General features: G+C 36.6%; 1 protein-coding gene across 9 annotated transcripts in view; it reads right to left on the minus strand.

Annotated features, from left to right (window-relative positions):
* Nucleotides 1-12,801, minus strand: part of PTPN4 (protein tyrosine phosphatase non-receptor type 4) — a 116,758-nt gene that overhangs the window by 64,086 nt on the left and 39,871 nt on the right. For 8 of the 9 annotated variants that reach the window (XR_003991572.1, XR_003991573.1, XR_003991574.1 and 5 more), the window contains 2 exons: nucleotides 10,243-10,397; nucleotides 3,382-3,489 (listed from right to left, as the gene is read on the minus strand). Coding sequence is in view for 6 of the 9 variants with exons in the window: in XM_030487431.1 (XP_030343291.1) it covers nucleotides 3,382-3,489; nucleotides 10,243-10,380 (246 nt within the window). In the remaining 3 variants the exon portion in view is untranslated. Of the gene's footprint in view, nucleotides 1-3,381; nucleotides 3,490-10,242; nucleotides 10,398-12,801 lie in introns of those variants that run through there. The other variant, XM_030487432.1, reaches the window with a different exon arrangement.

Consider the following 12,801-nt stretch of genomic DNA (forward strand, 5'->3'; position numbering starts at 1 on the left):
GGGATCTTGGAAACCAAAGGCTCAGCACTCAGCCTCCTGAATTAAGGACTACACAAGAATTTTATGAAACAGCACCCAATCTTGACCATCTTTATGGGAGAACACTGCTGTGGGGAAGTAAAGACAAATCCTTACAAAAATCAATGCTGCAAATTTCAGCTAGAAGTATGATTCTCTGGAAAGCCCTGTAAGTTGTTTAAACTAGTCCCCATCAGCAACCCAGCCGATTCTGCATATACCAACGTAGTTCAGTTAACTCATAGAATCATTTAGGCTGGAAAAGACCTTTAAGGTCATCAAGTCCAACCATTAACCCAGCACTGCCAAGTCCATTACTAAACCATGTCCCTAAGGGCCTCATCTACACATCTTTTAAATACATTCGAGGATGGTGACACCACCACTCCCTGGGCAGCAACAGCTCGTTCCAATGCTTGACAACCCTTTTGGTGAAGAAATTTGTCCGAATATCCAATCTAAACCTCCTCCGGCGCAACTCATAGGCGTCTCTGTTATAAATACTGTTCAACTCCTCATCCTGTCTTGCAATGCAAGCCCACAAGCCTCTGGAAACAGTTATAAGGCCACAGTTCCTATGAAGTGACAGAGATCTAGCCCTGTATGGCATGTAACTACCTCACCTTTATCACAGGGCTTTTTTTGGTTGGTTTTTTTTCATGTGAGCGGGAGGAGGCAGCAAACACACAGAGGTACCTGAGCTATCTGACAGACATTATAGATCTGAAGTTAGTTATGAGCCATTCTATACATTCGGAATAACAAGTAATGATGACCACATCTAAATGCTTTATCCTCGCAGTGGATGTCTTAAGAGAGACTGAAGAGACTGTTTGATACATCTTAAAGAGTGTGATTATGTCAAAAAGAAAACCTCAAATGGGATCAATTAACTTGTAAAGGCTTAATAAAGGACCCTCCCACAAGCGATACACATGAATATTATACAAGAATCTTTCAAAACATGGTGAATGATATTTGAGTATCTTTAAGCAAGGGGTCATGATCCAATATATCTGATAAATGCACAGATATGACTGATAATCCTTGGATTTGTATTTTTCTTTTTTGTGGGAAGTACTGTTTGAGATTACAGTTAATCCATAAAACCTGAAATTGAAATGCCTAGCAGAAAAGCTTGTATTTACATTTCCTCCTGGTTGTAAATATAGAATCATACGCCTGTCAAAGTCCCTCTGGATGGCATCCGTTCCATCCAGCGTGTTGACCACACCACACAGCTTGGTGTCATTGGCAAACTTGTTGAGGGTGCACTCAATCCCACTGCACCCTTACTTTAACTATGTATGAATAATCCCTTTTCTCATTGCTCCAGGCACCCAGAGCCCAAGAACCTAGCCAAATATTCTACGCCAGCTGTACACAGATTCAGTACTTTGTTGCATTGACTTTTACTGTGATATTAATATTATACAAAAAGAAAAAGCTTATGTAGTTTATGAAATTCATGCTTAGGCACAATGATAGAGGTTTCACACTCAATTAGCAGAATCCTCTTTCCCTCATCACCTTTATCTCCTGACATACTGGTTGCATCTTAGCAATATTCTGCTGTGTTATTTCACAAGTAACTAGAATATTTGTCAATCTAATCTGGTTTCTTTGCCCAAATGAACTGAGTGTAAATGTAAATGGATATTAAAGGAAAAAAAAAAAAAAGGAATTAGTCAAACCCATAAATACTTCAAGTTTACATGACTAATATTGGTAATATTTCTATTTCTCTGACACACTGTTTTCATGGCTGAAAAGCCAAAATATTCACTAGTTAAAGAATACTAAACCTTTAAAGCACATTCTTATATCAAAGGATCTGAAGTCATTCTTCTTTTGGACTAACTCTTAACCAGGTCCTTTTATTACAATGTTGTGTTCAGCTGCTTCCAGATAAACTAAAAAAACCAGAGCTTAGACATCTAAGCTTTAGAAACTCAGATAAATGAGAAACACTACAAACTTCTCAATGATGAGTAAAATAGTGCGATATTCAATTACATACTTCTTAAAGCTGAAAAATAATTCAGCCTTTTCTACAGCATGCCCATGTCTTTTCAGCCTGAAAACAAAGTTTAGAACATACAGATTAAATGAGGCCAGCCTGCGAATGTCTTAACAGAACTATTCACAAAATTACAACAGGAAACTGTAAAGTATCTACCACTGTGCTATATGGCTCTATTCATTTTAATAATCTTAATGTTACCAGAATGTAGAAAAATAATATAATTAAGAATAATTTTCTCTAGAGAAGAAAGAAATGTGCAAGTAGTTCACTATTCAGGCAGAAAAATTATGGCTGTATTATGATTTCTTTATTTCTCTTCTACATTAAAAAAAGACATTAAAAATAGGTAAAAGAAAAAACCCAACCTCCTAGTATGATAAAGAAAAAAATTCCTTCTATTTAGAACAGTCACTCTTGATGGTAAAACAACAGTAGATGAAATCTGCTCTTAGTAAAGAAAGTTGAACTACCTTCTGAAATTCACCTTAGTTACTGAATGATTAACACTTTACAGTGCCACTTATCTCTATAGATCACATTCTGCACCGTTTGTGAACAAAAATGACTTTTGACACACAAGTTGGGAGATAAATTTAGACCCCATCACTGACAAACGCATATAATGGGAATTGGATAAAGAACTGTAGTATAAGAATAATACTTAGTTAAATTGCACTTTATAACAAGTATTGATCATTTGACACCTACAAAGAAAGTAGTCAGGAAGTATTCTTCACACAATCATGATCTCAGCCCTACAGCTATAACTATTGCATTGAACATTACAGCTAGGCGATTTACAAAGTTTCAGTCCTATGGAATCTCCTTTCAATTAAAGCACAACAACTATCATAAACACTCCTTTCCAAAGGAGTCTCTTTTTCTGATAAATTGATGAGCTGACAGACTTTGTCACATAGTAGACTGTATGAAGCACTATTGAAAGAGCTACGAGGTATTTGGGCTAGAAACAAAAACACCATACAGATCAATACAAACCCCCCTCATAATTAACAAAAAACAAACAAAAAAAAAATCACTATTTCTTATCCCAACAGACAATGATAATGCAGTTTAGTAAACAGGTACAATAAAACAAGCAATATCCTTTCAATGTATTACTTCATAAGCACAGATCTCAACATTTTACTCCAAACTTGCAAACTTGTAACTATTTAGTTTTACCACAGCTACAAGGTGATACTGACCAACTCAAATGACAGTTGGAAAAGATGGCACAATGTTGCAATGGCTTCTATTTAATTCTCTTTACAATGACACAGAGCACAGACATGATGATGATTTATAAAAATGTATTTATAAAAGAGTCAACTTACAGGGTTATCAGTAGATTCATCAGCCAACTGTAAACCAAAGTAATCTCTCTCTGTCAAATCGAGATGCTTGAAGACTACATCCAATAGAACTTGTCCCTGATCATGTTTCTGCAGAGAACAAATACATGTATATTTTAGTTAACAAACATATAATCGGACACAGAGACTTCAGGCAGGCAGAGCACATACACATTCTTTCAGATGTGCTCTAGCAGCCTGTATTTTAAATATCACAAAGTGTATCCCAGGATATTTTTAAATGAGCTTCATCTCGCTTTTTGAAACATATGTAAGGAATTATTATTTTTCCTCTTTGCCATTTCCTGACAGTAAGAATTTCTCACTTCTCAGCTAGCTACATGATTACTCCTGAAAGCCATTCATTAGGCAAATCTGATATTTAAAAAGAGTACTGGAAAAAAACCCAGAAAATAAAAAAGGCCAGAATTTGACAAAGAACTTCATAGCCTTTTTTGGGTTACTGAATTTGAAAGTACAGGTCTGTACAAGTTAGTCTTACCCATTTTATATGAAAATCTATTCCTGAATCTAAATGAACAAACATATTGAAAATGTTTCCAAAGTTAAATGGCATAGACAGCTGAAGCAGCCAAATATCTGAGAGGTATCATTTAAAAGCATTCTCTCAAAGATACTACTTCACTATAAATGAATTAATTCAAATGAACTGAATAAAAATAAGATTATTTTTCAGAGGCAAGTGAACAAACTTGATTTCTATTTCAGGGACAAATCTTACCCTCAAAATGATGTAAAAAATCTTTAGTTGTTGGTACCTAGCAATTTTTTGCCTAACCTGAAAATACTGCCAATGCAGTAATTGAAACGCTGAGTGTGCCATTATGACAGGACTCAATAAATACATTTGGTAAAATCTAAAGGGAATTTTCCAAAGAAGTTAAAGTGTCATAGCTTCTTGCAGTACAAAAGATAAGGAAAAATTCTGCAAGAACAACTGTCAAACAACAACATCATCAACACAAACACACAAAAAGATGAAAGATATTATTGATACATTTTCCACACAAATTTTCCAGTTCTCTGGCACCAAGCAAGTTCCTAATAATTTTCTAAGTGCCAAGTATTACTGATGCTACAGTAGATTTGATACCTCTTGCCTTGTTTATTGCAGGCAATAAGATATTTTTAAAGTTTTAAAACAAAAAACCTGCTATTCTGCTCCCAAATAGAGCAGAACTTCACTTCTTATAGAGACTACATAACAGTTTACTTTTATAGCTGTTAAAACAGAAGTATGTAGCTAAAAGGTCAAAAGAAGGTTGCAAGAATTTCATTAATATCCATATATGAGAAAAATCTACAAATCATGTTAGATGTTTGTTAACATCTAAGAGCATCCTAACAAAACTCATCCTTCTGTTTAGCTGAAATTACACTGAGGTTGAGTAAACTGTGAAAACCATTCATAGGGGGCTAAAAACTCCAAGAAGCTTGATAATTCATTTCACAATAGAATAGAAAATAGTTATAACAAATTATGCTTGAAATGATTCCAGAAGGACAATCATAACCAGGGCTCTGCACGTTTTAAGTTGAGATTACATAAGGCATATATTTCAGGGCCTGTATAAATTTGGCTAAGTGATCTAAGAATTGCTGGTTTTACTTTGAAAATTCTTATAAAAAAAAAAAAATCATACAGAGAAAATTTCTTGATGATTAATGAAATGAGCAGCCAGTAGGAGCACCATTGTTAAAAAGTTCACTACTGAAAGATTTATTTTCTAGTAACTAAAAACAAGAGAAAAACAACAAAACAGATGTTAACATAATAAATACACAACAGTATAAATGCATAAGGCAATTTTAATATACAATCCAAAAACAGTCACTTTCGTTTTTACTAAATGAGGAATTTCTGATATATTTTGAAATAAAGCTGTAATTAGTACAAATTTTTCAGCAAATAAAACTAATTTTAAAATAACACAGCAACACTAATTGCTTCTTGGCATTTTCTCCATGTAGATATAAATCAGAACTCAAAGAACTTATGACAGTAGCCGTCACAAAATGGGAGATATGTGGAAACGAAGTTTAGGCTTACATTTACCACAGCTGACATGTTACTTATTCAATAACATGCAAATATCAATTTTGTAGCTTTTTTCCAATCTAAGCCTGAGAATTTATACTGTTTCTTAAATATCTGAATAGATGCTTCCTAACGAAGAATTTGGAACTTGTTGATCAGTTTGAATTTAGTAATTCAGAACATCATTTCACGACCGCAAGGAAAGTATTTCTCCTGCAATAGAGCAGCAAATTAGGTAAGAGAAGACTAGTTTCAACATGAAGCATTTGTTTTGATCACAGTGTTTTACTCTCGGTGCAAAATAAAGATAAGCATCTAGTAAAACCAGACCTCAGTTTAACCCATCTCTGATATTTATATAATGATGTTGCAGCTTGCCAGAGCAGGTGAAGGTCACAATCCTGCTTGTTGTGAAAGGTCCAGAATATTTGTAATACTATCATAACTACTAAATAGCTGCTATAAATTATAAAAAGTATGATAACAATTTTCTGCTTTCGCCTTTAGAGAGATATATATATAAAAGCCATAAATGTGGATTAGCATAAAAAGAAACTTGCTTTCTTCCTACAGATGAAGTTAAACATTAATATTTCCTCTTAAAACAGGGAATAATGGGTAAATAGATGAAAAATGTGAGCTATCTAACATTAAACTGCAGTAGTTAGATACAAACCATCCAAATTTCTTTTGGATTATACCTTAGTTACTGGACTGTTCTTAACCCGTGGGATTTAAATTCTTTCAGTTCTCCTCCCCATCCCTCTGGGAGTGGGGGGAGGAAGAAGAGTGGAGAGTGAGCAAGCGGCTGCGTGGTTCTGAGTTACTGGCTGGGCTTAAACCACGACAGTTGGAATATTAGAATGCTATGTGTACTTCTTATTAGTCACTGCTGGAGGCAAAATGTCTAACAAATTTTGGCCTTTCAGAACAAATTTGACATCAGCACCAGACATCAATATATTAACCACACTTTTTGAAGTATCTATCATCTAGTGGCTAGCATTTGGTACACTGGATATATACACATTAATTTCTAACTGTAAAATAATTGTTAGCTGCTTACAAACGCCCATGTTTGAAAAATTAGGAAAACATCTGCAGTTATGTAACTTTAATGCCTGCTTACCAACTACCACCATCTTCCCAATTTATCTTATGACATTCTGGTTTTGTTGCTGGCCTACAGAACTGGCCGCATTCACAGCAAACATTGAGTGCTACTGCTGCTGTGCCAGTTCAAACAAACCTGGACTTCTGATAACAGGTCTCAGGCTTTCTTGGAGGAGGTCAAACAGTTCTGTTGCTCACAGGTCTGTGGGAGGCTTGCTTCTTCAGTAATGCAAACAATGGAACCTCTCGCAACTCACTGCAATATTTTGTGTTGCGACTCAAGCAAGCACATCCCCAAACAGCCAGCGCCGCACTACTATCTCCTTTCATTCTACAGCTTATGTTAGCCTTGCAATAAGTTACCCTGTTTAAATAAAAGTGTACAAGCAGGCTATTTTTTCTGTTTTCTTAAAAAACAAAAACAAAAACAAACAAACAAACAAACAAAAAAACCACCAAAAAAACAACCCCACAAACCAAAACCAAAAAAAACCAACCCAAAAAATACCCCCAAAAAACTCCAGTACTAATGAAGATTAAATTGTTGAACTCTTTCACTTCTAAATGTAAAGGGGATTTGGTGTGTGTGGGGGGGGGGGGGTCAGATTTAGTGTGATCTCCATACCATGTACTGGCTTTTGAGGAATACAAAGTTAAGTCAGCCTGCACAGAAAGATACGATTTGAGGTATTTAAACAATTAATTAAAACCAATTAAAGCAATTTGATCTTGAAGAAGCAGGTTTATGGTAATGCAAATCATCCTGATCACATTATTAACTCAAATGAGCCTCACTGCTTCCAGCTCCATGTTCTACAGAATATGCTTTTCAGGGATGAAGTAAGACTATGCTTCATTTGCTAAGCAGAGAATTTCATAGAAAGGATTTCTACTCTTCAAACATATGCACAGGTAGTTCCAACTGATTCTTCTGCCTACTACCAAAATAACCTTTGTCTGGCTACAATCCACAGGGATTATTTGATTTGATTTGTTATTCTCTATACAAGGTAAGGCTCAGCACAAAGAGAATGCCTATTTTGCAGATCAATGGAAAAGGCTGGTTGAAACGTGAACTTAGAACATGTCACAAATTATCAAGAGACATTGTCTGTGATCAGTACTTTGCTGCCAGAGAAAACAGAGCGTTTGAGTATGTTTTTACTTATACAGCACTGCATACTCTGGATGATCAAGCTTTACAATCATTAGCATACAGAATACCTATAGCAATCACCAGGAGAAAAAACCTTGCTAATTCATTTGATGTTATCTTTGTTCTTCCTATTTTGAAAACAATTCCATAAATATTTATTGCCAAGTACTCTGTCAACCACAATAAAGTAAAACACAGCTATAAAACCTGAAAACCTGCATACCATGTAGGTTAGCATACATTTGCTATAATTGAATACTTTATTACTCCCCATTTCTGTAAAAAACACATTAAGGCTAAGACACAAGATCAAAATCTTGAGCATCAAGGAACTTTTTATTCCCTAAACTCAGTTTTAATAGCCAAACTTGCAGGCTGATCTATATAAGCAGTAAAGCGTGATCCATGCAACTAAAATATTTAGTACACTAGGGAGGTGGTGAGAACATATTACATAAATTTTTCTTGGGAGACAGAGAATAGACATTTGAGGATTTATAACTGGTGGTTCTACTCTAGACAGGCGCTAGCATTCTCCAACATACAGCTTTTGAACACCTAGATCAAGAAGAAGGATAACCTCCCATACCTATTGTACAACAATTATTTTTTAGTTTAGCTAACTCTTACAAAAAAATAGACCCCTGCAAGACACATACTCATGCACCTGAAAGCAAAGAACACAGCATTTACAATTTCTTGTGCACTTGTAATGCTTCGTCTTCAACTACATTCTGCACATACTGCTTTTTGGCAGGCAGTATAGATTGGGAAACTGTTAGCAAGGATGAGAAGGTGAAGAGAAATAGAATATTGTAGAGAAAAAGGCAAAAGGGACATTGCAGAAATTATCCTAGAAAGGAAATGAGGTTTGATGTTAATAAATGGTCTACTTTTAGTCATGCAGTGAGTAAATATGTCTTGAAGACTGAGATTTTTAGTTCTCTTCATCTCACCGCATTTTCACAGAACCACAGAATGGTTTGTGTCGGATGGGACCTTAAAGACCATCTAGTTCCAACCCCCCTGCCATAGGCAGGGGCAGCTTCCACTAGACCAGGTTGCTCAAAGCCCCGTCCAACCTGGCCTTGAACACTGCTAGGGATGAGGCAGCCACACCTCTGGGCAACCTCTGCCAGTGCCTCACCACCCTCATAATAGAATTTTTCCCTAATGTCTAATCTAAGTCTCTCGTCTGTCAGCTTAAAGCCATTCCCCCTTGTCCTGTGCCTACACTCCCCCGTAAAAAGACCCTGTCCAGCTCTCCTGTAGGCCCCCTTTAGGTACTGGAAGGCTGCTAAAAGGTCTTCCCTGAGCCTTGTCTTCTTTTTTTCCTCCCTTCTTTTTCCTCTTCTAGTATGTATGTGTGCAAGCACGCCTGCCTAACACAACTTCCTCTCCTATTCTATATTTAACACTATTCTGAAAGTCAAACTCTAGCCATACAAACACAACTCTCTCACAGTTCCACAGCCTTATTGGATATCTAACTACCGCTTCACTCCATTCACTGAAGTTCAATTTTTTCTTCAAAAACTCTAATAATCACACCACCTGTAACTTTCAGCATCACGTTATCCAACCTTTCTCCACGTAAGTCATCAATTCTATAGCTCATAAAGTAAAAGATGAGTTCTCCTGCCTTGGGACACCCCACAGCTTCTTTCCCATTGAGTCCTGGTTCTTCTCACACAAACATCACTTTAAATGCTTTAATGTTTTCTTCTGAGGTCCTTGTCTGTTGTTCGTGGGGTTTTCACCCTCAAGAACTTGAAAGAAATGGTTGTACTTGTGTGAATATATGCACAAAACTATGAATATTTTCATTTTAACTCCTTATCAAGTATTACAGATTAGAAAATCTTATGAATAACCTATTCTAAATTCCAGGCTCTTACGTCTAAGTTATTCACTTTTCCCAGTAACAGTCCTCAGCATTCTGCAACCAGCTTCCTATTTTCTCTCCTGCCATCTTCAATGCTGCATTAGAAGGTGGTACGTTTAAATGAGGGAATCACAAAACAAGAATATAATCTAAGAAAAGCAAAAAGCAAATAGATACTTTAAGATGACAGTCATAACCAAATACAACCACATACATGATTGAACAAAGTTATCTACAGAGTCATGAGAAGAGTTACCACTACACCTTACCCATGCTCAGAATGCAAAAACCAGAATGGAGCAAAACAAAAGCTTGCTTCTCATTCAACTCAGTGGCACAACTGCCCTCCATTTCCACTACACAATTTCAGTCCATGAAGAGAATTGCTAGAAATAAATAATGCTTCATATAATAAATTTTGAAGTGAAGCTGTGTTAGTATTATACAGGATGCCAGAATGACTAAGTTTACAGTGATTTAGTATATATGTGTGCAAGTGTGCCTGCCTGAACACAACTTCCCCTCCTATTCTGTACTTAACACTATTTTGAAAGTCAAACTCTAGCCATACAAATCCAGCAAAGGTCAGCAAGTTCGGTGACACCAATTTGCAGTAAGCAAATTACTTACATTAACTCTGAAAGCTTGTACAGTGTTATCCAGGAGAAGAATGTTGCAGACCACCTCCGTATGCTGCCTGTCTCGTGCCAGCTCAGATGCTCGTACATTGTAGGTTCTGCCAGCAGGCAATCGGAAACGTGCGGTCATTACTGTCCACACAGGGTCTTTAGGCAAAACAAATAGAGAATTAAAAAAGATCAAAAAATGCAAATGCAAGAATGTCATACTACAAAGAAACGTCAACACACAGCAGGTCCATTGTGAAAAACTCCATTACAGACAAAGGAAAAATGAGTACTAAATTCATGGTATCCAATAACAAAACAATGTCTTACAAATTACAACACAACCTTGTTCCAAAATATTTAGTCATTTACTTTCTGCCCACTGTCCACTCCCTCCTTATTTTAAGGTTGTTTTGTGGTATTGGAGTTTTGTTTTTTGGGGAGTCTGGGGTTTTTGGGGGTGGGGTTTTTTTTATTTTTGTACTTCAAAAAGCACTGTAATTGATGGGTATCATGGCTACTAGGCACCAATTAAGTAATTCATTTCAGTACCAAACAGAAAAAAAAACCAACAACCTGACGCTTACACCAAAACGCTTTATAGTGGAAAAGTATGAAGAAAACAGCAAATACACACAGATGCAGATGCATTATCCTGCAAAGCCTGTGCATTCACTGTGCCATCATTAGACATGAGAATACACAGCGGTAACAAAAACATCAGCATTGCTTTTTCTAAATTATAACATGGATATATAAAGATTTGTCAACCTACTGAACCTTCCATCTACATAAATTTGATTGGATTTACATATCTAGTTTGGAAGCATAAGTGATTCTTACTCTCCAAATAAGGAACCGTGACCAACACAAGTCTACACCCTACTCTAAGTGCTGATAAATTGTAAGAATTGAAATGTGACTTTCGTTTTACAAAGCTAAGATTCTAATGATTATCATGCAACCCCAGTCCAGCAAAGTACTTATGTGAACACCTGATGCTATTGGCCCTATGCAACGATACTAGTTTCTTAAGTACCTCAGAGGATCAGGACTTGTAATTCACTTAATTACACACTCAGCAAACTATTTCTACATCCTCTGACAAGGGCGTAAGCAAACAGTTTCATAACTTAAGTAGAGAACATACTGAGACAGAAAATTCAAATACCTTAAGAAGTAGTAAAAGAAAGCAGGTATTCTCAAAACTGGGGAATTTAGCAGGCAACAGCAAACATCCCAGCAGTGATTAGAGCATTTGCCTGGATCATACAAGGCATCTGTGGTCCAATGCACACAAGTGAATAGGGATAACAAGTAAAAGATCAATCCCTTCCTAAATAGCTGACAGCTTAGATACTTAGGCCTTTGTGGGAAAGTGGAAGACCAAGATCCAAGCTGCCTGTATCAGGAAGGGCTGGGACTCTGGCAGTTTAACCTTTTTCCCACTGCCTGTAGCCAACCTTCTAAGTGACTGCCCTAAAAATCCCAGAGGTATTTTGCTTTTCTAGAGCACATCTTCAGCTCTTTCAGCATGACCGCATATCTCAGACATTAAGAAAAATCTTTTTGATGACAATCCATCCTTGCAACATGTTTCAGTTTTGACCTAACCAGCATTTTCAGATTACAAAGTACTTCTTTTCTTACCAGACAGCTCTTTTTGGCTATTTAGTCACTGTGGCTTCAGAACTGCAATGCTGTATTCAGGTACAATTACAGCAAGTGGATTTTTGTTTTGCTAAACCAACATGACAAACTGAGAAAGGATAAAGACATCAGATAAACCCACCAGCTGCAAGCTAAACTCACGACTTTCTCTTAATAATAATGACAAATTTTGTTGCAAATATTAAAACTCCGAAGTAAAGCCTAACAAGAAAGTACATGTCTGACAACTCCTCATGGAAGAGGCTGCTTCAGCTATGCCTTCTACAGGTCTCAGGAAATAAACCTTTAACAGAGAAGAACAGGAACTGAACCTCCATATCAGTGACCCAAGCCTACAAGTTAACTTTTCACAAAATATTTTGTCACACAGACACAACCTAAGTGTCAATTGCTTTATTAGCCATAATGGCATAAAGATCAGCATCTTTATCAGTGCAGCTACACAATCAACCACTAAAGCCAATACTTTAGAGTGGTATTTGCCTGTGAGCTGAATCAAAGGAGGTTTCAGAAAAGCACGCAATTTGATTAAAAACAGTTTACCCCTACCACAGAAACCATCCCTTGACAGGCATACTTTACAAGGATTTGAACAAGTGACAAATCAACCAAGATGCAGTGAGAGTTATCTCAGGGTCCTTTCCCACAATTACAAGCACCAGCGCACAAAGTAGGACTGTTTAGCTTCCAAGTATTGCAGTCCTCGCAAACCCGTTTGGTAGTGAGCTAGGAGGGTCTAGCTCAATAATCCACAATTTTGCAGCAGAAAAAACCCCACTTGTTAAAGGCCATCAGGCTTTATGTGAAGAAAAGGGCAAATCTCACCACCTTTGCTTCCTGTTCTCTCCCTATTTTTGTCTTACTTGCTGATAAAAACCAACAGTATTTCTTC

This window comes from Strigops habroptila, chromosome 5 (genome assembly GCF_004027225.2).
Source record: "Strigops habroptila isolate Jane chromosome 5, bStrHab1.2.pri, whole genome shotgun sequence".
Classification (NCBI taxonomy): domain Eukaryota; kingdom Metazoa; phylum Chordata; class Aves; order Psittaciformes; family Psittacidae; genus Strigops; species Strigops habroptila.